Raw genomic sequence first — 26,852 nt, forward strand, 5'->3', positions numbered from 1 at the left:
TAAGTTTTACCATATAGTGTACTGGAAAATGGAAAAAAAAAATTACATGTGCGGAAAAATTGCAAAAAAAAGTGCAATTGCATGATAGGTTTTGGAATATTTCATTCACCATGTTCACTATATAATAAAACTGATGTCAGTATGATGCCTCAGGTCAGTACGAGTTCGCTGACACCAAACATGTATAGGTTTACCTTTATCTAAGGGGTTAAAAAAAATCACACCTTTTGCACCATTTTTCATGACCCATAGCATTCTCATTTTTTGGAATATGGAGCTCGGTAATGGCTTATTTTTTACTTCTCGAGCTGCCGTTTTTAATTGTACCATTTTTGCGCAGATGCTACGTTTTCATTGCCTGTTATTGAATTTTGCACAAAATTTGCGATGACCAAAAAAACCCCATAATTTAGGCGTTTGGCATATTTTTTGCTGCTACGCCGTTAACCGATCAGGTTAATAGATTTTATATTTTGATTTGTCATTTCTGAACGCAGCGATATTGAATGTGTGTATATTTTATTTTTTTTTTATTTTTATATAACTTTTATTTTTTTACTAGTCCCCAAAGGGGCTATAATAATCAGCAGTCTATTCGCTGATTCATTTCTGTGGACCTGAGCTGCACAACTCAGATATGCAGAAATGCTCATTTCTGAAACAACCAGCGTTCTGCTTGCTGTTACATTAAGTGAGTCATGATAACACAGGAGTCCTCACATGACACTGTACTACCATGGCAACCATTGGCTCCATGTGATCACGTCTCATGGACTCTGATAGAGGTGGGAAAGTGAGCGTTACCCGCTCCGGTCACTTAAATCGCACTGTCACATTTTGACAGCGCGATTTAAGTGATTAACAGGCGCGGGTGGATCATGGATCCACCTATGCCTGCAAGGCACACATGTCAGCTGTTCAAATCAGCTGACATGTGTGGGGATCACGACCGGCTTACCGCAGCAGCCGGTGGTGATGACCCCTTCATGATTTAGGATATACCGATACGTCCTCAGTCGTGAAGGGGTTAATAGTAGGTGAAGCTGGCTCCTTCTTTTCACTACATCGGCCCTCATGCTGATGGTTGCTTTGGCAACCTGTAGCCAACCAATGGCTTCCAGATCTGCCTAACAAGCCTCTAAAAAAGAGAAAAAAATTACAATCAAATTTGTAAAAAAAAAAAAAAAAAAAAACAATAAAAAATGAAATACAGTTCGAAAAAAATACCAAAATATTTTTCACCATTACGAATGCTGTTTTTATGTAAATACAAAGGTAAAGAAAAAAGTACAATTAATTGAGATCACCACGGCTGGAACAACCAAAGTCCTAAAACTCTCACGTTACTTAACCGGTAAAGTGAATACCTTTAAAAAAGATTACAAAAATATCACCAAAAGTAGCTTTTTCATCATATTGACACACACAGAATGGAATAAACAGGAAAAAGGAATAAAAATGTATTAAAATTAAGTCACATATTAAGAAAAAAAATACTATAAGTGCAAAAAGAACAGCTCCCTGAAAAACCCCTGGTTTCTTCAGGGTGCACAGAAAAAGTGCTCCAGCCACGCACTCCAAAACAAAAAACCTTTTTTTTTATTCATAAAGAAAGGCCCATCAAACCATGGTGTTTTGATGAGTGAATAAATAGAATGTTTTCACCTAAAATATCAACTCATCTGGCAACTAATAACCCCTCCTACCAATTTTTCAGCAAAAAATAAAGCTATCAGAATACGGTACAGCAAAAACAAAATAAAAAAAAAAAGTTACCGTGAAGAAAAAAAAATTATAAAAATCTGAGATCACTGTAATCATACTTACCCAAAGAATAAATTTGTCTTAAGACTTTTACAGCATGGTGAACTCGGTTTTAAAAAAAAAAACAAAAAAAAAACACCCCAAAAAACAGCAATTCGGGAATTGTTTCTATTAGTTTGGTTTCCCAAAAATTCATAATAAAAAGCTGTCAAAAAAATTTTACCTACCAAAACTTACCAAGAGAAAGTACAATTGATTGCACAAAAAGAAAAAGCCTATACTCAGGTCTGTTAAAGGAAAACTAGGAGTTTTTCATGTTACCAGTGTCTCAGAAGATCAGGAAAGGCAATATGGCCCCAGAAACCTATCCTGCAATACAAATACATGACTCAAAGCGAAAAGAGCCCGCTTTTTTAGTCCTGCAGTATGCACATACCACAATTGAAACTAACATGTGTGTTGCAGAGAAGAACCCACTTAAAGGGGTTGTACAAAAACTGAACAATGACATATCACGTCAATAAGCAATCAATGCAAGATTGGTGGGGGTCTGACAGCCCCATCAACTAGCTGAAACTGCTCATGCAGCAATTGGAACCAAGTTATGTACAGTCATGAAGATTTGAGACAAAATTTGCAGTTTCTTTGGTATTTTGTTTTTTTTATTTTTTTTTTGTTTTTAGAAATTTTTGTCAGATGTTTCTATGATATACTGAAGTACAATTCCAATCCCAATTCCAAAAAAAGTTGGGACTTTGTGTAAAAGAAAACAAGAATGCAATGATTTTGAAATCTCTTCTAGCCATATCTTATTCATAAAGGAACGTATAACATATATCAGAAGTTGAAAGTTAAGGCCACTTTACACGCTGCGATATCAGTACCAATATCGCTAGCGTGGGTACCCGTCCCCATCGGTTTTGCGACGCGGGCAAATCGCTGCCCGAGGCGCACAACATCGCCCAGACCCGTCACACAACTTACCTGCCCTGCGACGTCGTTGTGACCGGCGAAACGCCTCCTTTCTAAGGGGGCGGTCCGTGCGGCGACACAGCGACGTCACAGCAGCGTCACTGAATCGCCGCCCAATAGAAGCGGAGGGGCGGAGATGAGCGGGGCGAACATCCTGCCTACCTCCTTCCTTCCGCATTGTGGCCGGGAGGCAGTTAAGGAGAGGTTCCTCGTTCCTGCGGTGTCACACGGAGCAATGTGTGCTGCTGCAGGAACGAGGAACAACTTTGTTACTGCTGCAGCAACGATATTAGAGAATGGACCCCCATGTCACCGATGAGCGATTTTGCACGTTTTTGCAACGATGCCAAATAGCTCATAGGTGTCACACGCAACGGCATCGCTAAAGCGACCGGATGTGCGTCACCAATTCCGTGACCCCAACGAGATAGCTTGCGCGATGTCGCAGCGTGTAAAGCGGCCTTTAGAGATAAAAAGGAATAAAAGTGGTTACCTCTGCGCTGTTGATGATGTGAAGAAAAAGGTTTGTGCTGAGGAAGAAGGGTGGAACACTTCGAAACGCATCCACAATAAACTGTAGCTCCTTTTCTTCATATCAACAGCAGCTAGATGTAACCACTTTTATTCCTTTTTATCTCTACAAATCATGACCTCTGGTCCTATGGAAAAAAAATGACTGATGGCACATCCTACCTTTCTAATGCGAATAAGTGCAGACTGAACATGAAACATAATAACAAAAAGGAGACAGTTGGACTCTGTGGTGCTAAGATATGTGGAACAATGAATATGTAAATATAGACAGGCATTACTGCTATGAAAAATATGTAAAAATTCAGATACGCAGCACACAAAAATTGGCCAGTTTTATGTGAACACAACAACCAGCGGGAAGGTGAACTCCTTTATGATGGGTTCCTATCAAACTAATGTCTCTTTTTGGATTAAAAAACCTACAGTTTATGGGCGTACAGGAACTTGCAAATGGAGAATTTATATAGCCTAAGGCTGAAGAGCAGAAGTGCTCAATCAGAAGGCATGATCGTCTAATCTAAGAAAAAGACTAATGGCACATCCTACCTTCCGGTCCCATGGCGTCTGCACCACCTGTTTCATACCAAGCATGATTCTTGTGCTGTGGTGACCACAACTGTACAAGGCGAGCAAGTCATCCTTTGCATATTGTATCTAGATATCAGATAATACCCTCTCGTGCGTTCTTCAGTCCCTTAGCTCCTGCACAAGATGACAGTTAAACATTTTTCCATTTTAGACAGTGTCTGGGTCAGATAACATAAATTGACAGATTACATTTAAGGTTCTCTGCACAGAAATTTCAGATTTGATCTGTCAGCACGTGTATTAACTGAACTTCTGTTTTTCTCTTTATGAACAGGGGCTCTAGGTGTTGTCTGGTTTATATTGTGGTTATGCATAGTCAGTGATACTCCTCAAACCCATCGCACAATATCAGACTCTGAGAGAGAATATATTTTGTCAGCCCTCAAACATGAGGTAAGTGTTTTAGAGTCTTTTGTACTTTTTCTGTGGTGGTGGGATGTTCTTTGTTAATATTAAAGGAAGCCTGTCACCAGATTTAACGACTATAAGCTGCGGCCACAACCACTGAGCTCTCATAAGAGCCCAGGCTGTGCTGTATAACGTAAAAAACACTTTTATAATCACCTAAAGGGCGGTCGGGTCCGATGGGTGTCATTGCTCTCCGATCCGGCGCCTCCTCTCTGCTGCAATCGCCATCCCCCTTCTGCCCAGCCAGTGTGCATGACGCGTCCTATGTCATCCACAATTGCCGGGTTTGCGGTCTTGCGCCGGCATACTTTCATCTGTCTTGCTGAGGGCAGATCAAAGTACTGTAATGCGCAGGCGTGAGGAAATGTTAAAGACTGCCCGCGCATACACACTACAATAGTTTTATCTGCCCTGAGTAGGGCAGATCAAAATGCACCTGCGCAGGACCTAAATGCCGGAAAGTGTGGATGACGTAGGACGCTTCAGAAGGAGGACGGCAATCGCCACAGAGAGGATGCGCCAGATTGGAGAGCAGTGACGCCCATTGGACCGGACCACCCCTGAGGTGGCCTGGGCACTTATATGCAGTATTCTGGAATACTGTATATAAGAGCCCACTTGTGGTGGCTGCAGCTTATAGTTGCCAAATCTGTTGACAGGGTTTTTTTAAGCTGGTCGGAGACATAACATTTTTGTAAGTGGCCCTGACTGATGCCACCACAGCAGTGCAAGCCAGCTATTTAGCTTTTTATCTCACTTATACTAAAATGAACATACATGCTTGTCAGTTCAGGAGCTAAGCAGAGTACAGTTATGTTATGTTTATGACTGCCCTTTAAGGCCATGTGCACACGTTGAGTATTTGTGAGGTTTTTTTCCCCTCAGAATTAGTAAGTCACAATCCGTGGAAAAGTATAATATAAACACGGGCACCGCTTCTGCGTTTTAGCTTACAAATACTGAAGTGAAAAAAATTCACCAACTACTCAACGAGTGCATGTGGCCTAAAGCTAGTTACCAAATTTATTACGAATGAAATGTCTTTGTGGCTTTTTGTTTTCTAGCTGTCTAGGGACACCAATATACCGGTTTGTGCTATGCTGAAATCACTGCCGCTGTGGGCTATTGTTGTAGCTCATTTTTCGTACAATTGGACCTTCTACACTCTGCTGACTTTATTGCCTACCTATATGAAGGAAATTTTACGGTTTAATGCGCAGGAGGTAAGACCAGGCTAGGACACTGCTAAACTTTTTACTTTTGAGAACAAAGTAATAATTCATTAACAAATGTTCGTTATGATTTGAATATCTTTTTATTCATGCACAAGAGCTTTTAGGCAGAAATGATACATAGGTGTAGCCACAAGACTTTCTCAAATTACCTTAATAAAATTAATAATTAGTTTTCTTTTCCTGTTTTTTTTACATATTGTGTGATGAATTTTTGCATGTTTCATATGTACAGTTGAAACCTAATAAAACATGAATTATGCATATCCATTTGCAGATGGTCTGGCTTTCTGCAACTAGGACTGTGGATAAATGGAAGCAGGAATTATGTTATACAGATCATATCATATACACATTAAAAAAATGGCCTGTTTTCATATACACTAGTTATAAAAAGTTAGGGATATTTTGGCTTTCAGGTGAAATTTCAGGATGATCCTAAAATGCAATCTAACTTTTTCAGGTGAAGGCAAAGTGACCTTCTCTAAACTTTTAAACTTATGAATGCACATGTTGAATGTTACTTTTTGCACAACTTGCTGTTCTCTAAGAAAGAGCTTAATGGCAAAATTCACAACAGGTGTTTTTTCCATGAATCGCCCAATAAATTTCTGGGGTTCAATTAGAATTGGTATTTAAACAGTCATCCTCATCATGGTGTTCACATTTTGACATTGAGTCCAAGACGACCCTTAACAATTGATCAAAAATACTTCCCCCATTGCGAGGCTTCAAGCAGAATGTTCTCAGATGGAAGTGGCCACTAAGCTTTGAGTGTCAGAGTGTCGTCAACATATTGCATCAGAGATGCAGAGAGACTGGAAGAGTCAGAGAAAGGCATAGAAGTGGGTATCCTTTGGCCATATCCCACCCTGATGACTTCATTGTGAACAATGCCTTTTCAACCTGGATGATGAATGCCACACAATTGCAGGCACATATAAGGCAGGTGAGAGGCAAACAAGTGTCAAGTCAGACCATTTGAAACCATTTACATCATCGTGATCTGCGTGCTAGACGACCTGCAAGGGCACCTGACCACACCATCAGTCACAGGTGTCCTCATCTTGCTGGACGAGGGACGAGTGGGCCTCAGTGCTGTTCACTGATGAAAGTTGTTGTGCAGAAATGATGGCTGCCAGCAATGTTGGAGATGTCAAGGAGAACGCTGTCCGTCAGCCACTGTTGTCACCAGATCAACCTTTGGTGGTGGGGTTAGTGTTTGCAGGTGTGTTTAGTCAACACAGACCTGCCCTAAACTTTGTGAATGGTACAACGACTCTGTACACCAGAACCTCAATGACCTGAGGGCCACACTTCAAGAAGAGTAGGAGTCCATGCCTCAGCAGACAATAACTCTACTTGTGAACATTGTGAGATGTTGTCGAGCTGTATTTGGTGCTCAAGGCCACATGACAAGTTTTGAGACATTGACATTGTTTTTTCTTTTTTTTGGGGGGGGGAGGTGTATACCCACAACTGTTGTTGGCTTTTGTTTCAATAATTTGCTTGAGATGAGAAAATCACCATTGTATGCTTCTACATAGATGCCTCTACATAGATGCCCTACTTATCATGATAAAATATCACTGTAGTGTGAACTTTACGTTTTCCATACATTGAACCTGAAAGCCATAAAATGTCTAACTTTTTGAGAGTAGTGTGTATATATATAATTACTTAACGTTTTGGAAATTGAATAAGAGAAACAATACATTTATGTGCCCTTAAGACTTATCATACAAAAGAAAAACAACTCCAATGGCTACCTTGATAGAAACATTATGGCTTTCAGAACGCTGTGATAAAAAATGATGCCACAAATTCATACACCCTGCAGTGTTTCACTTAAAACCCCATATCCTCATTTGTTATGTATCACAGGTCAACCCCAATTGAAGTAGCAAAGATGATGATCTTTTGAGGCTTTGCAATGCATATTGGGCTTGTAAGGAAACCGAGGATAAGGCAATACTGGAGCACAATTATTTTGTGCAACAACCTGATTTATTGTATAGCTATATTTCTAAAGACGGCCATGTAAAAATGGACCGCTCCAAACAAAACCAAATTCTTGGGCACAGTAATACAGTTGCTTGAGAATGGCACTGTGTATCATAAGGTTGGGAAAATTGCAAAAACTGCGGATATGCAAAACTGATATTGCAGCTGAAGACCAATAAGAGATTCATAAGCAAAATGACCCATCTGAGTCTGGCACTGTGCCCATAAATAGCAGTTTAGGTCCACAAGTATGGCATTGTACAAAATAGAATTTTTCCCTTGCCTTACAGCTTCCTGTTTGCGAAAGGTGGTGTATTCCTGATTGACTGTTCAGTCTAATGCAGACCTGGGCAAGGGGCGGCCCGCGGGCCAGTTGCGGCCCGCCTACTATCGGTGACCGGCCCACCCGTCTTAGCTCAGAGTTGGAGGCATGGCCTGATCTATGCCTCAGCCCCGCTCTCACTGCCGGGATCTATATATCCCGCAGTGCAGTGATAAGCAGCTGCCACGCCCCCAGTCTGCCGGTCATGCCCCCTCTTGCTGCCAGTTATGCCCCTTTGGATGCAGGTCACAGTCTCTGGATTCCTTCCATGGCGTCTATGCTGCTAGCCACGCCCCTTTTGCTGTCGTCCACGCTCCCTCTGAATGCTGGACACACACACTCCTCGGATGCCTTCCTTGTCCCCTCCTGCAGCTGTTGATGCTGGCCACGCCCCCTTTGCCTGCCCCTTCTACCAAGGGATCCTCACATGTGACCGGCTCATCTGCACAGCGGCCACTTCAAAAATGTCTGTTCTGCAAATGAGTTAAGTGCATCAGTAGCAGCAGGCAGAGAGCAGAGTGCCTGCAGGAGGGGAGAGCAGAGGAGCAGCACTTGTCTTATCAGGTCCCCCCTGTGCCTGCAAGAGAAGAAGGAGACACACAGGGGACTCAGAAGGCAGCCAGAGGAGCCCCTCAGGCTCTGCTGCTGCAGTGCTGCCTGCCTGTGCCCTCAGCTCCCCCAGGGCCAGTATGTATGCCCCACAGGCCACCAGGGCCAGTATGTATGCTCCCTACTGGCCACCAGGGCCAGTATGTATGCTCTCCACTGGCCACCAGGGCCAAGATGTATGCTCTCCACTGGCCGCCAGGGTGTATGCTCTCAACTGGCCACCAGGGCCAGGGTGTATGCTCTCCACTGGCCACCAGGGCCAGGGTGTATGCTCTCCACTGGCCACCAGGGCCAGGATGTATGCTCTCCACTGGCCACCAGGACCAGGATGTATGCTCTCCACTGGCCACCAGGGCCAGGATGTATGCTCTCCACTGGCCACCAGGGCCAGGATGTATGCTGTCAACTGGCCACCAGGGCCAGGATGTATGCTCTCCACTGGCCACCAGGGCCAGGATGTATGCTGTCCACTGGTCACCAGGGCCAGTATGTATGCTGTCCACTGGTCACCAGGGCCAGTATGTATGCTGTCCACTGGTCACCAGGGCCAGTATGTATGCTGTCCACTGGCCACCAGGGCCAGTATGTATGCTGTCCACTGACCACCAGGGCCAGTATGTATGCTGTCCACTGACCACCAGGGCCAGTATGTATGCTGTCCACTGGCCACCAGGGCCAGTATGTATGCTGTCCACTGGCCACCAGGGCCAGTATGTATGCTCTCCACTGGCCACCAGGGTTTGCTCTCCACTGGCCACCAGGGCCAGTATGTATGCTCTCCACTGGCCACCAGGGCCAGTATGTATGCTCTCCACTGGCCACCAGGGCCAGGATGTATGCTGTCAACTGGCCACCAGGGCCAGGATGTATGCTGTCAACTGGCCACCAGGGCCAGGATGTATGCTGTCAACTGGCCACCAGGGCCAGTGTGTATGCTGTCCACTGGTCACCAGGGCCAGTATGTATGCTGTTCACTGGCCACCAGGGCCAGTATGTATGCTGTCCACTGGCCACCAGGGCCAGTATGTATGCTGTCCACTGACCACCAGGGCCAGTATGTATGCTGTCCACTGACCACCAGGGCCAGTATGTATGCTGTCCACTGGCCACCAGGGCCAGTATGTATGCTCTCCACTGGCCACCAGGGTTTGCTCTCCACTGGCCACCAGGGCCAGTATGTATGCTCTCCACTGGCCACCAGGGCCAGTATGTATGCTCTCCACTGGCCACCAGGGTTTGCTCTCCACTGGCCACCAGGGCCAGTATGTATGCTCTCCACTGGCCACCAGGGCCAGTATGTATGCTCCCCACTGACCACCATATTTTCATTGAATCTTTGTATTGTTTAACTTACTGTTTGTTTATGGAGGGTTAGTGTATATAGTATATACAGTATTGGGTAGAACTGAGTTTATTACATTAGTCCGGCCCTCTAAAACCATCCCAATTTCTCATGCGGCCCCATGGGAAAATTAATTGCCCACCCCTGGTCTAATGGAATAGTTGTGTCTCCGGTCCGAACTATGTGTTCTGTCATGCTGCAAGCAGAGGTAGCATTGCCTTTTCAATATTGAAGGAATGCAGGCGCACTGAGGCTGCCTGGATCCAGATTTAGAGCAGCGATTACAAGCTCTATAATGAAAAGCTTCTAAATGCTACACTTCGTGCCTTAGAGACAAAGCCCCACTGATGGAGTGCAGCAGTGGACGGTAACCTAGACCACAAGCAATAACCATTATTAAAATGGAAAAGCTCTCCACTCGTCAGAACAGAGGATTTTTAATTGCGAGTAAATTTAAAATTTGCTTGTGTTTATAAGCACATTGCAATGTTTCCTATTAAGATGATTTAACAACCCTCTCTAGTACCATTTTGAGATGTGAAAAGGGTTCATTTTGGTGCAGTCCCTCAGGGCTTCTGCAAATGAGACATGGCATGCAAAAATCTGTTCTTTCAATGTAAATGTAGCCACTTCCCACCTGAGGCCTGTAGTCTGCCCAAAGAGTAGTACGCAAAAACATTGTTATATTTGGAGAATTGCTTAACAAATTGTGTCAGAGTGCATTTTCTTCTCTTATGTCTTGAAAAAAAAAACATATTGAAAAAACTTTAATTCTTAATCTTTCTCATGTCCTTTAACAAAAAAAGTAATGCCAAAAAAAACAAACAAAAAAAAGAAAAATCTTATTTAACTTGTTATCACTGGAAAACCCTTTTCTCATTTATTTTTGGGTGGGTGATTACTCTGATCAGTGTGGGTGTGACTGCTGGGACCCTGTACAGATTGGCACAATGGGGCATTTTTATCCACGTTAGAATGGTATGGCAGTGCGCCTATTGATCACTGTTCTATTCATTCTCTATGGGGCTGTTACCGCTGTGCTGGGCTTTCTATGGTAGCCCGATGGAGCGGTTGAGCCCATTGCTGCTCCATTTTGTAACAGAGATAAGTACCCTGTTGGGCGATAAAAGTTCTTCTTTCTTCCGATCAGGTTGGATCCCAGTATTGGGCCCCCATCAGTAACGTGCTAACTTATTCTCACCAAACAATCTCTTTTATTTGAGAGGAATTGTTATCCATCTTAGAACAGGACAATTATAAAATTGTATTTGTTTTTTTCCACCTAAACACTGTATACATAATGAAAAACTATCTTGGATCACTTGGGCAAGTAAAAGCATTACATAGTTTTTATCACAGAAAATAACAGATTCAAATTAGAAAACTGACATCCTAAAGTCCAAAATAGGCCTTATTCTTATGGAGGTAAAGGAACTGTACCTAACATATTTGGCTTTTACAATTACATATGTTGTGGCTTCTACATAGTTTGGTACTCTTGGTCTGCTGTCTTTCATAGTTTCCCCAACCATCAAAGGCTAGTTTCACACATCTGTCTTTTCGCGGAATTGGTGGATCCGGCGCAATCCAGTACAGTGTGATACAGTACAATGGCATTGCGGCAAGTTTCAGTCATATGCTCCGGTCACATGACAGCATGTGACCGGAGCTTGTCGCGCTGCCACTGTACTGTATACACTGTACTGGAGTGCGCCGGATCCGCCAATCCAGCGAAAAGACAGATGTGTGAAACTAGCCTAAAACAGCACAATTGTCAAACAAATGTATTTTGTAAAGTACAGTTCTGTTGCCATGCTCTGATGCTTTTGGATTAAGATACATTTAGTTTAATTAATTGTGCTTTCTTATTTTTTTACTGCCAGAATGGTTTTCTCTCCGCTATTCCTTATTTTGGATGTTGGCTTTGTATGATCCTTACTGGCCATGTTGCAGATCTCATGAGGGAAAGGCTGAATTTCTCAACTGTTGTTGTCCGCAAAATATTCAACACTCTGGGTAAGTTTTGTGCAATTGTTCAGGTAAAGTAAGGATTATGTATGTTGTATAGTGATTGTTCAGCATTAATCATGCAGCAACAGAACTCGAGAGTGTCATCTTCTAAGGCAAAGATGGAGAACCTTTTTTTTTCTGCCAAGGGCCATTTGGAAGTTTCTGCCAATCTTCTTCCAAAATAATCAACTTGAAAATTACCCAACTTTATTTGAGCAAAGAATTATTTCACCCCTACTGTGGTGGCTGGAGCTGCTTCTTCTTGGTGCAGCTGTGATGTTAGGTGATATTGATCATGTTACTTCTCACAGCTGCTTTTCCAGGTTTGTCTCGGTCTGGAGTGCAGTCAATTTTTTGTGTTACGTTTTGTCAGTCATACACATCACATAGGAGGCACTGGGAATCCTGTATATGGATCACAGGAGACATGGGGGCTGCAGTATATACATTACATGGGATATGCTTGGGGCACATAGATCACAGGAGGGGCTGGGGGCATATATACATCACATGAGACGCTGGGGGTATAAATACATCACAGGATATGCTGGAACGTCTATACCTCACAGGAGACGCTGGGGCATATACCTCATAGGAGGTGCTGAGGGGCATATCCCTTACAGGAGGCACTGGGGGCATATACATTACAGGAAATCGAGGCATATACATCATTGGGCACACAGCACTGGGGGGCATGTACAGCACTGGAGACAGTGGAGCTAGTGCTCCTATTCTTCTGTGGGATGGAAGCACATTGCGCGCAAACACCACCCACAAGGTACGGCCTCAGCATACTGGCACTGGCCAGCATGAGGACCTAATCCTTTAGTGTAGTAAACGCTGCGTTCTCGAGCGCACATGGGGATTTAAAAGGACGGCAGCTAGGAAGACGCAGCTTCCGTCTGAGCACTGCAGTCCCCCCCCCTTGCTCTAAGGCTGCTTTCACACTTCCGTTGTTTTGCATTAGTAACAATCCGTCTCCTTGAGGAAATACGGTATCCTGCAAAATATTTTTCAGGATTCCGTTTTTTCCCCATAGACTTGTATTAATGACGGATTGTGACTGATTGCCCTGTGTTGCATCCGCTATGCCACTGATCAGTCATGGAATGACTGACTGCCGGGCGGAAGCAACAAAGAATGTAATGTTTTTTGTAGCGTCGAAAAAACGCAGTGCACAGGATTCCATCGGCATCCATCGTTGGTAATAATGGAAGCCTATGGGCGCCTGAATCCATCCAATCCATCAAATGTCGGATTCCGGCGACTGTTCCATCTTTTAGCAACAGAGCATGCTCAGATGTGTAAATTCCTTTCTGGTTAGACAATCTCTCTGTCTGTCGGTCTCTCTCTCTTTCTGCCGGTCTGTCGGTCTCTCCCTCTCACCCCCTCTCTCATACTCACCGATTACCGGTATGGCGCTGCACAGCTGTCACTCTGCTCCGGCGGCTTCTCCTGCTTTTCGAAATGCCGGCCGCTCATTATTCCAACTTGTATTCACTGTTTCCACCGGCACCTATGATTGGTTGCAGTCACGCTCCCCCACTCTGAGTGACAGCTCTCACTGCAACCAAGCTCAACCGCCAGTGGGTGGGTCTATATCGTGCAGTACAATAAATAAATAATTAAAAAGAAAAAGGCGTGTGCTCCCCCCCAATTTTGATACCAGCCAAGGTAAAGCTACATTGCTGAGGACTGGTATTCTCAGGATGGGGAGCCCCACTTTATGGGGAGCTTCCCAGCCTAAAAATATAAGCCAGCAGCCGCCCGGAATTGCCGCATCCATTAGATGTGACAGTCTCTGGACTCTACCCGGCTCATCCCGAATTGTCTGGTGCGGTGGCAATCGGGGTAATAAGGAGTTAATGGCAGCCCATAGCTGCCACTAAGTCCTAGTTTAGTGATGGCAGGTGTCCATGAAACACCCCCCCATCACTAAACTGTAGTGAAAGTAAATAAACACAAACACCGAAAAATCCTTTATTTGAATTAAAAGACAAAAATCCTTTATTTGAATTAAAAGACAAAAAAACACCCTCTTTCACCACTTTATTAATCCCCTAATACCCCTCCAGGTCTGACGTTATCCATACGAGGTCCCACGACACTTTCAGCTGTGCTAAATTGGAAGCTGACAGGAGCGGCCATAGAGCATGACCACTAGCTGTGAGCTCCACGGAGCAACTGAAGTGAGTCGCGCTGTCAGCGATGACGTCATTCAGGTTACTCGTGGCCACAACTGGATTCTGCCAGGTACAAACTGCTACAACGGATCAGTTTTTTTTAACGAATCCGCCCCATCAATTGTACCACAATCTCCAACGCATCCGTCACAAAACGGATTGTGACTGATGCAAAACAACGGAAGTCTGAAAGCAGCCTAAGGAAATCCCTACATGTGGCATTTATCCCTACTGTAGGAGTTTCCTTTGGACTTTTCTATTTTAATAGCTTTTTATGAAATTAACTTGTAAGTATTTGTAGTAGGATTTAGTCCCGCCGAGCCAAGGACTGATGCGAATGATTTATTACAATATTTGTATTTATTAAAATATCAGCAACATAAGTAACATTTTACTACCTTTTAAAGGGAATCTATCAACAGGTTTGCGCCCCCATCTGAGAGCAGAATAATGTAGAGGCAGAGACCCTGATTCCAGTGATGTCACTTACTGAGCTGTTTGCTGTCATTCTGATAATCTATGTTTACTCTGCTGCAGATCTAGCAGTTTTACAGAGCTCACGAATATGCTAGAGCTAGACTACCTGGCAGCACACCAAGTAGTCCTCTAATGATAATTTACTGCTGATTAAACAGTGATTATATCAAAACTACATTAAGTAGCCCAGTAAGTGACACACTTCTGGAATCAGGATCTCTGTGCCTACATTATGCTGTCCCAGATTAAGTGGCAAAAATCTGTTGACAAATTCCCTTTTAAGCTTAATTTTCTACTAGTACATCTTGTTATGGTGGTTATTAATTGCCCATTCTAAAATAATGGCTACACAACAGGTCCTGCTACAGAGGGGAAGAGCCTAACACCCACAGTATATTAGCATTTCTGCCTTTCAGGTTGCTGATGTGAGCGGTATATGTGCATTGGATGCAGCATTTTTTAATCTGTGATCATCAGATAATCATTCGACTTGGTCTCGCTACTGTGAACACACAATAGTAAAATATATTTTTCCAAAGGGGAAAGAGGAGGCACATCCATAACATAATTTCTTTGCTTACATGTTTCACATCAGCCGTAATTTTTACTCATTATCATTATTTTCTATTAATTTTTATTTCCTATAACAGGAGCTGCCATATTAGTGACAGGGTAAACAGACCAGGCTAGTGACAACTGCTACTGTCAAGGTTGTGCTGCGTGGCACATCGATCTTAGAAACTGTTTTTTTGCCATTCCTAGATTTGATCTGCGTTTGCTCGTGACCCTGACTAACACAATGTCTTCATTTGTAGGAATGATTGGTCCTGCGGTATTTCTGTTGGCGGCCGGTTACACTGGTTGTGATTATACATTAGCTGTTGTATTTCTTGCGCTATCGACCACACTTGGAGGGTTCAGCATGTCTGGATACAATATTAATCACTTAGACATTGCACCATCGTAAGTATCATAACTAGGAATCTTGCATATTAAAACAAACAATATATTTTCTTTCCTATGTTGTGATTTGTAAATGGGTCTGCACAGTATTCATGACAGATATTAGGAATGTTTTGGATAACCTATGATTAAGGACTTGGTTTTACTTATTGTCCGAAACGCGTAAGGTGCCCTTATGCGTGTTCTCCCATTTTTGGATTCTTTTGTAATTTTAAATATCCAATAAACGTTTGAAATTTTAATATTGCTGACTTTTCGGTGCTGAGTCCACTCTTCACCTTTCTCCTGTTTTGGATAACGCAGTAGCAGGTTCCTATGTGACCAATCTTCTATTTAAGGTGTTACAGTATAAATATATGTAAAAAAACAAACCTATATATTGTGTGCGCGTGAATAAAAAATACCAGAATTCTGTTGTAATTTTCAACAAAAAAGGGCATTCTTGGCTTGCACCATTTTGTATTAGGTTTTGTAGGTTTTCTGTGCCTTGTTCGTATAGCGTATGGGCTTCCTGAAAGGGGTGTCAATTGGTGTAAAATTGGATTCATATAAACACCGTAAACAGTACCAAAATTACGACAGAAATTCCTGGCAGCAAGTAAGCTAACTAATAGATTGTGTAAAGGTAGTGTGAAGATATGTCAGATTTATGAACTGCATGCACCACTATCATACCTGGCTCATTTTCAGACTGCCAATATTTTGTTTGCACTGTCTGAGATTAAAGAGGTTGGCCACTGCATTTTGTTTTATTGATGGTCTATCTTCAGGGTAAGAAATCCATACCGAATTGGTTGGTTGGCGTACAACACGCGACAAGCCTATTGATCAGCTGTTACTGGCAGCAGGAAGCTCCCAGATGCTGCCAGATTGTGGCAGCTCCATTATTTCTATAGTGTCCACAACCAGGTACTACAGATCCACCTCTATTCGAGTGAATAGGGATGGGATCTATTATACTCAGCCACGGTTTTGATGGAGCTGCTGTGTTCCGGCAACATCCGGTATCTTCTGGCCAGAGCTGGTAATAGCTGATCGGCCAGGTACCGGGTGTTGCACCATTAATGATCAGATTCTAAAGGTTTATCCTAAGGATTGGTCATCACTTAAAAAGTAGTGGGCAACCTATTTAAATTTGACCCAATAAGAAGCAACTAAACTTTAATTTACTTTTCATTATTGTGTTCTGTAGGCAGTGCTGTCCATGAGCTGCTGCCACCTCTACTGACCGAATCCGTATTATCAATTATTTTGACTAATGTAGCAAAACAATAAGAAAAGCCTGGAAAAAGGATGGGGTTTGGAAACCACTTTCACTGTAATTTTGAGCAAGAAAGAAGCCATATTCCTTAACCCCTTCATGACCGTGCGACTTTTCGTTTTTGTCTTTTGCCCTCCTTTTGAGAGCCGTAACTTTTTTTTCATTTTTCATCAATCTTGCCATATGAGGGATTGTTTTTTGCGGGACGAGTTGTACTTTTAAATTAAACCATAGGTTTTACCATATAGTGTACTGGAAAATGGCAAAAAAAAAAAAAAAACAGGTGCGGGAAAATTGCAAATAAAGTGCGATAGCACGATTTTGTTTTTGAGATATTTTACTCACAGTGTTCACTATATGGTAAATCCATTAAGGCTTTGTGCGCACTGGAAAATGGAATTTTCTCAAGAAAGTTCCGCAGGCATTGAAAGATTACCGCAACCGCGGAAAACCGCACCCGAAAACCCCATGCGGTTTGCCGTGGTATTGTTCGCGGTATTGCCGCGGTTTTGCCGCGTGTGGGTTGGTACATGTGTTTTATTGCATTCAATGCAATAAAGCACATTGAAAAAAAAAAAATTCCTTCTGAGATAGTAGATAAATAAATAAATAGACAGACAGAAGAATAGATAGAGGGATAGATAGAGGGATAGATAGATAGATAGATCGCTGCATTTCTCACGGTCGGTAGTGAGTTCACATTACCGGCCGTGGGAAATGCCCTGTGGTTACCTGTGCTGTCTCGCTGCGAGGCTGCATTCAGCAGTGTCAGTGTCAGTCGCGGCTGGATGCAAGCATCGCAGGACGTGGATTACGTTGGAGCTTTGTTTCGGGGGGGGTTAATTAAAGGATTTTTCGGTGTGTGTTTATTCACTTTACTTACGGGTTGATCATGTCAGCTGTCTCATAGACGCTGCCATGATCAAGCCTGGACTTAATGGCCGCGATCCGCCGCCATTAACTCCTTATTACCTGGATCGCCACTGCATCACGGCATCTAGAAGAGCCGGGGACACTCTGGGACTGCCGCATAATGGATGCGACAGTCCCGGGGCAGCTGCAGCTGATATTCTAGGCTGCGGGAGGTGGGAGGGAGGCGGGGGACATTAGAGAATACCGGACCGCCGCTGTGTGCTTACCTCGGCTGGGCGGTAAATATACAGTGGAGGCCACGTGGGTTTTTTTCTATATTTTCGTTTGATTTCTATGTGTATTCTATGTGTCTGTGTGTGAGTGTGATGTGTGTGTATTCTATGTCTGTGATGTGTGTGTTTACTCTCTGCTCCGCTTCCTCTTCCTGTCATAATGACATCACTTCCCTGCAAACCGCAGGCAGCGATGTACATTAATGCAGGTAAACTGCAAAATACCGGAGGGAATAACGCAGGAAATGCAATGAACCGCACAGAATTTGCTGCCTGCGTTATTCCCTGCGGGATTTCACGATTACATTGCAGTCAATGGAGAGAAATCCCGCAGCAATGTGCGGAAAAGAATTGACATGCAATCCGCATAGTGCATACAGCATTTTTTTTTCCCATAGGTTTTGCTGGTGAATCACTGCAGAGATGTTATGAACATTTTCTGCAGCGAAACATGCAGCAAAACCGCAGGAAATCCGCGGCAAAAACCGGCAAGTGCGCACAGGGCCTAAAGCAGGAAAAGGCGGCACTTCACGGGGGAGTATTTGCAGTGTTTTAATGTGCAATTGTAAGAAAAGTTACAGCATGAGAGGGGAGTGCAGGTACGCCGGACGACGGCCGTTTCGCACTGAAACAGGTTCTTCCACAGGTCCGAATTAGTGACGTCAGCTAACCGCCTTCTTTTAAAGGGTGCTGACGAAGTGTCTTAAGACATATTAAAAAGTATCTGAGATATGTGGATGACATCATCTTGGTGTGGGACGGGTCCAAGACTGATTTTTACAATTTTGTTAAATTTTTGAATGAATCAAATAATTACAATATGAAATTCACTAGCGTATTCGGAGGCTCCACACTAAAATTTCTGAACGTGAAGCTAATGCTAACAAATGGTGAATTGATACGGGAAGTCTTCAGAAAATCTACATCCAGAAACACATTATTACATTACGACAGTTATCACCCGTTCCACACCAAGCGGTCCCTTCCTTTTAGCCAATTTCTTCGCATAAAAATCTCTAATGAATATTCACTACTTTCCCCGCCCACCGGTATATCTGATTGGCTGCAGTTAGACCCCACCCCCAAACAGCGTCTGTTGATTGGTTGGAATCATAGGCGCTGTCTCTGGGTCTATGTCGTGGTATAAAATAATTAAATAAAACAATTGGCGTAGGGTCCCCCCCATAGTAATACCAACACAGATAAAGCCAGCTACAGGCTGCAGCCCCCAGCCATGCGCTTATCTTGGCTGCGTATGAAAATAAGAGGAACCGCATGTGGCTGTGAACAGCCATGATAAAGCCCAACAGCTGGGGGCTGGTATTCTCAGCCTGAGGAGTCCCATGGTTATTGGGACCCCCCAGGCTAAGAATAGCAACCTGCAGCTGCCCGGGATTATCACATCCATTAGATGTGACAAGCCCGGCGCTTCCCGATTGCCCTGGGGCGATGGCAATTGGGGTAATAAGAGGTTAATAACAGCCCACAGCTATCACTAAGCTTTAGATTAGTGATGGCAGGTGTCTCTGACACCCCCCATCACTACTCTGTGAGTGAAAGTAAATAAACATAAACACCAGAAAAATACTATATTTGAAATAAAAGAAATGCCCTCTTTCACCACTTTATGAACTCCAACACACCAACTCCAGTCCCACGACGATTCAGATCTGCTACACCTGAAATTACAGCGCGCAATCATGGAACTTGAGCAAACACTGTAACTGCAGAAAGAGTTAGTCGCGATCAACGTTGACGTCAATCAGGTTAGTGACGGTCACAGCTGGACGTTCACCTGTGACCGCTGGTAACCTGAGTGACGTCACAAGGTGAATTGCGTTCATGCCGGTGAGTCAGCGGGGTTTCCTACAGATCCACTGGCATGAACGCGATTCATCTTCTGAAGTCACCAGGGTTTCCTGCACCTATGCCTCACTGTCTTTTGTGCAGGACCTTGTTGAAGGGAAGTCCAGTAACGTAGGTGCCCTGGTCTCTGTGGTGATCCGTAGTTCCCTAAGCCTGGGTGTCATGGTGATGACCCAGGGTTACTATGGCAGTAATCGGGCCCCCGTGATCACTTTCCAGAAAACCTGATCTCCAGGGAGAGGTAAGAGATGTCTCTCCTTGGCTTCTGACTGCTGCGATCGCTCTGATCAGGAGAAATTCTCTGTTCCTGTTACAGCGGCTGCTGTGTCGGATGTAACAGGAACTATGAACTACGTCATGATAGCAATAGGAGTCATCACATAACCCTTCGTTACCATGACATCCATCGGCTCCACATGATCACTTCACGGGGCCTCCGATGGCGGCAGGGAGAGGCTATGGGCATTTAAATTATGCTTTCACATTTTGACAGCGCAATTTAAGGGGTTAACAGGTGCGGGTGAATCGCAGATCTACCTGCGTCTTGCGAGCCACACATGTCTGCTATACAAATCAACAGATATGGGCGGTTATCACCATCGGCTCACCGCAGCAGCCAGTGGTGATCATCCCTTCATGATTTAGGACATAGCTTTAATAATAATATTTCAATTGTAGTAGAATAGTGAAAACAGCACAATTCCGCCATTGGTTTTTTTATTTTGTTTTTACGGCATTCAGTATGAGGTAAAAATGACTCATTAATGTTAGTGGCAAAATAGAACTTTTCTTCCATCGATGGGCCTGTTTGAGGGCTTGAAGATCCAAGACAATTGGATTTCACATGAGGCCACAGGTTTTCTTTCTAGGGGGACCAATATAGCAGTGACTGCTCCTGCCTGCCATGTCAACTCATCAGCCCCCTGCAATCACGTCACATGGGGGTAATGAGAGCCAGTTCATATATGCACCAGCAGCCAAGCCATTTAAATGTCGGTCATTAATTGATACCGGTTTCTAATTGGTTGAGCAGCAGCGATTGGCGCTAGCTCTGGTCACTACTGTCACAGGCAGATGACAGCTGCATACAAAGCCGGCATCTGCCATATGTGGTGCCAGTTTAGTTTCAAAAACTTCGCCCTACTTAGGACATACAACTAAGTTCCATGTCAGGATGGCATAAATCTGATAGTAATAGGACAGATGTATCAAAACTGTCTACACAGAAGACTTTCTTTGTTTCTCATAGCTACCAACTAGTGCAGCAGAGCTCTGATTTGTTTTTTCTTTTAGAAAGTGTGGATTAATGAGGCAAGATGACAATATTTTCAGCAAAATTGTCACTGTAACAATGATATACTGTAATAGTAATCGTAAGACCTCCATATACATTAGATTACCAACCCTGCCGATATTGGGGATCATCTAAGCCCCCAATGTTAATAGGGGAGCCTCACAACTCTCCCCTAACAAACTATGAATTGAGCTTATTGAATTCAAACGCCCTATCCTTTTCTTCTTCGGGAGATAAGCAATCTCTAAAACTGTCTGGCAGTGGCTTGCTCCACTCTACCCTCAAAAAACTAATACTTCAACATTAATGAGCATGACGAGACGGGAGAAGGGAGCATTTCGCTGAACACTCGGGTATAGTTGGTGTATGGTCCGCTTAATTTACCACCCTACATTGTTTCTACAAAAAAAGAGTAAATAAACTTTGATTTCTTAACACAATAAAAACACAATTTTTTATTTTTTTTTTTAATTTAAGTTTGCTGTTGAATTCAGATATCTGCTGTCATATTGACTTGTCCTTTCTTGATTTACAGTTTTGCCGGCCTTTTACTTGGAATCACGAACACATTTGCTACAATTCCTGGGATGGTTGGGCCAGTTATTGCAAAAGCATTGACTCATGACGTAAGTATATTAGAGACTATTTAAAATGGATTACATTTACAGTCTACTTTCATTCGTTTACAATGGACTGTCACTGGTGATGGAATTAGTTTTCTCTGCAGCACAGATGTTGAGCTGTTTATACCTCTGACCACACCCCTGATTAGTAGATTTAGTCATAAAATGTATATAGACAACTAACTGGTAAACAGTGCTTGGGGAGTGTAGTAAGGGTACCTTCACACTTTAGCGATGCAGCAGCGATCCGACCAGCGATCTGACCTGGTCAGGATCGCTGCTGCATCGCTACATGGTCGCTGGTGAGCTGTCAAACAGGCAGATCTCACCAGCGACCAGTGACCAGCCCCCAGCCAGCAGCGATGTGCAAGCGATGCTGCGCTTGCACGGAGCCGGCATCTGGAAGCTGCGGACACTGGTAACTAAGGTAAACATCGGGTATGGTTACCCGATGTTTACATTAGTTACCAGCGCACACCACTTAGCTGTGTGTGCAGGGAGCAGGGAGCCGCGCACACTGAGCGCTGGCTCCTTGCTCTCCTAGCTGCAGTACACATCGGGTTAATTAACCCGATGTGTAATGCAGCTACATGTGCAGAGAGCAGGGAGCCGCGCACACTGCTTAGCGCTGGCTCCTTGCTCTCCTAGCTACAGTACACATCAGGTTAATTAACCCGATGTGTACAGCAGCTACATGTGCAGAGAGCCGGAGCCGGCAGCACAGGCAGCGTGAGAGCGGCGGAGGCTGGTAACTAAGGTAAATATCGGGTAACCACCTTGGTTACCCGATGTTTATCTTGGTTACAGCTTACCGCAGCTGCCAGACGCCGGCTCCTGCTCCCTGCTCGCTTCATTTGTCGCTCTCTCGCTGTCACACACAGCGATCTGTGTGTCACAGTGGGAGAGCGCCTTTGAAGAAAACGAACCAGGGCTGTGTGTAACGAACAGCGATCTCGCAGCAGGGGCCAGATCGCTAATGAGGTCACTTCTGCGTCACAAAAAGCGTGACTCAGCAGCGATCTCGGCAGCGAGCTCGCTGTGTGTGAAGCACCCCTTAGACTACAGGCACTTTGTCCTGTAGTGATAATCTCCTACTGATAAAACACTGATTGTATTGACACAGCCCGGCATTTGACACATCATTGTAATAAAGTCTACATCATGGTGCTTTCAGATTACAGAGTAAAAACCAGCTGTCTGATGCCCTTTTAAAGGCCCAGTCACACACAACGACTTACCAGCGATCCCGAAAACGATGTGACCTGATAGGGATCGCAGGTAAGTCGCTGGGAGGTCGCAGGTGAGATGTCACACAGTCAGATCTTACCAGCGATGCAGGAACAATACAGGTCGCAGTAGCGACCTGTATAACGATCTCCGCAGTCACTGTGACCCTGTCACACAGTGTCAAACACAGCGATGTGTCCTGCCCAGCAGGACATCGCCTTTGAAGGAAATGGCCTGGACCATTCTGCAACGACTAGAGATCTCACAGCAGGGGCCTGATCGCTGGTAGATGTCACACATAACAAGATCGCTAACTGGATCTCTATTGCGTCACAGAAACTGTGACTCAGCAGCGATCTCGCTAGCGATCTCGTTATGTGTGACGGTACCTTAAGAGTACAAGGTCTTTTTATGTCCTCAATCTTTTCTTGTTTTATTTTGGGGGTTTTTACCCCATAGGGTATGTTCACGACAGGGTTTTTTTGCATGGATTTTGACGGGGATCTTCTGGAAAATCCACCTAAAAAATGTGTTAACATACCCTAATAATGTTTCACATTACTTCCTTACTCTCATAGTCTGATAGAGCACTATTAAGTAGTCATGTTGATCAACAAGCCATCTCAGGGTGTATTTAAATGACTGACCTATGGCTGTTAAATGACCACCGAGTGTCCACATAAAAGCTGATCAGCGGTCAAGTGAGAGCCTGTTTAGACAGGCCAACTGTATTTCCATGCTCACAGTACAATCATGAATAAGATTGTTCTTTGCGCATAGAACATCATGTTCTCAGTAGCAAAGGTCCTTATTATACAGGATAATGTGATGCTGAGAAAGAATCATTTTTAGACAAGCTATGTGCGCACGCTGCGTTTTTGTGCATTTTTAGAGGCCAAAAACGCACCGGTAAAAACGCCTGCGTTTTGGTGCGTTTTGGCTGCGTTTTGCGGCGTTTTTGATCTATGCATTTTTCTGCGTTTTTCCAGTGCACTGTATGGGGGGAAAAACGCAGGAAAGAATTGACATGTCCATTTTTTTTTTTTTTTTTTTTTTTAAAGCTCACAAAATCAGCTTAAAAAAAAAAGTTGTGTGAGGACAGCAAAATGAAAACTCAGACTTTGCTGGGGAAGCAAAGTCATGCAGTTTTGAGCCCAAAATCGCACGCGAAAAACACACTGTGCGCACATAGCCTAAAAGGGACTCTGTCAGCCCAGAATGACTGTTCAAGCCAAGTACAGGCTCTCGGTGCATCATGGTGGGGCTAATCATTAAAGTCCACCTTCCCACCTGCTTGTTTTCCCTCTATCTCCACTCCTCTTTGGCTCTATAAAGCCAGAGCCGTCAATCAAGGAAGAGGGGAGGATGGAGATTGAAGGAAAATAATCAGTTGGGAATGTAGATTTAAATGACTGGCCCCGCCATGATGTAAAAGATCCTGTTCTTGGTTTGAACAGTCTTTTTCTGATGACAGAGTGCCTTTAAATATCAATTCACGCAATGAACGAGCGTGTTGCTCGTTAATGAGGTGTTTGGTAGTCTGTTAAACTAACCAATTATGGGGAAACAAACTTTCCTAGGAACAATGTAGTTTAAGATCAGCCATTGTAAAGCTGGGTTCACACACAGCGACAGCGACAACAACATCGCTGTTACGTCACCATTTTCTGTGACGCAACAGCGACCTTGTAAGTCGCTGTTATGATCGCTGCTTAGCTGTCAAACACAGCAGACGCAGCAGCGATCATAATGACACGCGTCGCTGTGGAAGCCATGCTGCACTTGGTAACTAAGGTAAATATCAGGTAACCATTACCCGATATTTACCTTGCTTACCAGTGCACACGCTTAGCGCTGGCTCCCTGCTCTCCTAGCCAGGGTACACCTTGGGTTAATTACCCGATGTGTACTCCGGCTACGTGTGCAGGGAGACAGCGCTAAGCGTGTGCGCTGGTAACCAAGGTAAATATCGGGTAATGGTTACCCGATATTTACATTAGTTACTAGCACCGCCACTCTCACGCTGCCAGTGCCGGCTCCCTGCTCACGTAGGTGGAGTACACTTCGGGTAATTAACCCGATGTGTACCCTGGCTAAGAGTGCAGGGAGCAGGGAGCCGGCACTGGCAGCGTGAGAGCGGCGGTGCTAGTAACTAATGTAAATATCGGGTAACCAAGGAAAGGGCTTCTTGGTTACCCGATGTTTACCGTGGTTACAGCTTACTGCAGGCTGCCGGACGCTGGCTCCTGCTCCCTGCTCGCTTCAGTTTGTCGCTCCCTCGCTGTCACACACAGCGATGTGTGCTTCACAGCGGGAGAGCGACGAGCAAAAAATGAAGCAGGACATTCAGCAACGAGCGGCGACCTCACAGCAGAGGCCGGGTCGTTGCTGGATGTCACACACCACGACAGCGATGGGACATCGCTGCAACGTCACAGAAAATGGTGACGTAGCAGCGACGTCGTTGTCGCCGTCGCTGTGTGTGACACCACCTTAAGTGTGTACCTTTTATAACAGTATATGTACGTAATAAAAAGTGCTAGATATCAGGAAAGACTTCAGCCTGAAGGTTATTTATGGCTCAAAGCTGCCTTAATCTAAGATAATCTGCCGTCCCATAGAAGATAATCAGAGAGGCATTTATTTGCTATAATGCATTGTGGAGAGCAAAGGTTTTATATACTGTGTGACTTGGTAAAAATATCCTTGACCTTCAGCTTACAATTAGAAAGTAATAAGAACACCGTTTGTAGGGAATATTGAGTTAACATGTTTTTCTAATTTGTTACTTCCCAAGAAATGTTGATACACCCATACATTATAATATACTATATATAGATATATATATATATTAGTCAACTTGTTTTTGTTTTTTTTTTTTTTACAGAACACTGTGGAACAATGGCAAATCGTCTTTTACATCGCAGCTGCCATTAATATTTTTGGAGCCATCTTCTTTGCAGCATTTGCCAGTGGTACAGTTCAAGACTGGGCCATAAGGACTAATAAAGCACAGGAAAGCTAATGACTGCTTCAATGCTACGTGCCTCAAAAAGCCTTGATATATATATATATATATATTTTTTTTTCATTGTCCCAGACAAAAGCTTATAGAACGTTCATCTGTCTATAAGCAAACTGTAGACTCCTCGAAGTGTCTACGTGCTAGTCCTGAAACACTACTACATATGAATGTGATTTCAGATGTGGAAAAGGGAATCTGATACTGTACAGCACAAGAGGTCTCATACCTCACATTTGGTTTACATTTTATTTTAATATAGTACAGGCTTAAGGCTTTTCAGCACATCATTCCATAGTTTAGTAATTTTCTGTGCATAAGAAGTGCCTTATGAAGTATCATTAAAGAATACTGTACTACCTGAAGATATGTAATGAATTTCAGAAATAAAGGGAACCTGCTGCATACTTGTAATTCTGTTTGATGTGGCTGTGGGAAAACATTTTATTTTTATTTTTTATTTACAGGGCCTTGTAAAAGTATTCTTACCCCGTGAATTTTACACCCTCAAACTTAATTGTTTTTTATTAAGATTTTATGTGATATAGCAAAAAGTGTAAGGGAAATAATACATGGTTTACTAAATATTTAAAAATATAAATCTAAAAATTGTGACATGCACTTGCATTCAGCCCCCCACCCCTTCTGCCTCCGATACAATACTTTGTTGGACCAACTTTTTGCTGCAATTACTGCACAAAGGCAGTCACTGACACTAGGGAGGATTTTAATACTTGAGACACGGTAGTACCGGGTACCTCTTGTCATGGTGGGATGGCTTTTACAGTAGTACATGGAAATAACATACAAGTAAGGGAAAACTATGTTGGAATCACAAGATCTAATTTCTTTTTTATACACCCTAAAATCTTGTTTGTTTTGCAGCTGCTGCTTGGGAATCATTCAATGTTTAATTTGCTCAGACGTAGGTATACTTCTTCTTGTGTTAAATTAGTTATAACATCTGGCAAACTTTGATATTTGCCTTGTTGAATAATACGTGGAA

General features: G+C 43.7%; 1 protein-coding gene across 1 annotated transcript in view; it reads left to right on the plus strand.

Moving 5' to 3' along the window:
- Positions 1-26,253, plus strand: part of SLC17A5 (solute carrier family 17 member 5) — an 80,454-nt gene extending 54,201 nt beyond the window's left edge. Inside the window, exons 6-11 of the mRNA XM_075338436.1 lie at positions 4,133-4,251; positions 5,331-5,489; positions 11,659-11,791; positions 15,261-15,408; positions 21,510-21,600; positions 25,712-26,253. Coding sequence (XP_075194551.1) covers positions 4,133-4,251; positions 5,331-5,489; positions 11,659-11,791; positions 15,261-15,408; positions 21,510-21,600; positions 25,712-25,849 — 788 coding nt within the window. The 3' untranslated portion in view covers positions 25,850-26,253. The remainder of the gene's footprint in view (positions 1-4,132; positions 4,252-5,330; positions 5,490-11,658; positions 11,792-15,260; positions 15,409-21,509; positions 21,601-25,711) is intronic.
- The last annotated feature ends 599 nt before the right edge of the window (positions 26,254-26,852 follow it).

Source organism: Anomaloglossus baeobatrachus, chromosome 3 (genome assembly GCF_048569485.1).
Source record: "Anomaloglossus baeobatrachus isolate aAnoBae1 chromosome 3, aAnoBae1.hap1, whole genome shotgun sequence".
Lineage (NCBI taxonomy): Eukaryota > Metazoa > Chordata > Amphibia > Anura > Aromobatidae > Anomaloglossus > Anomaloglossus baeobatrachus.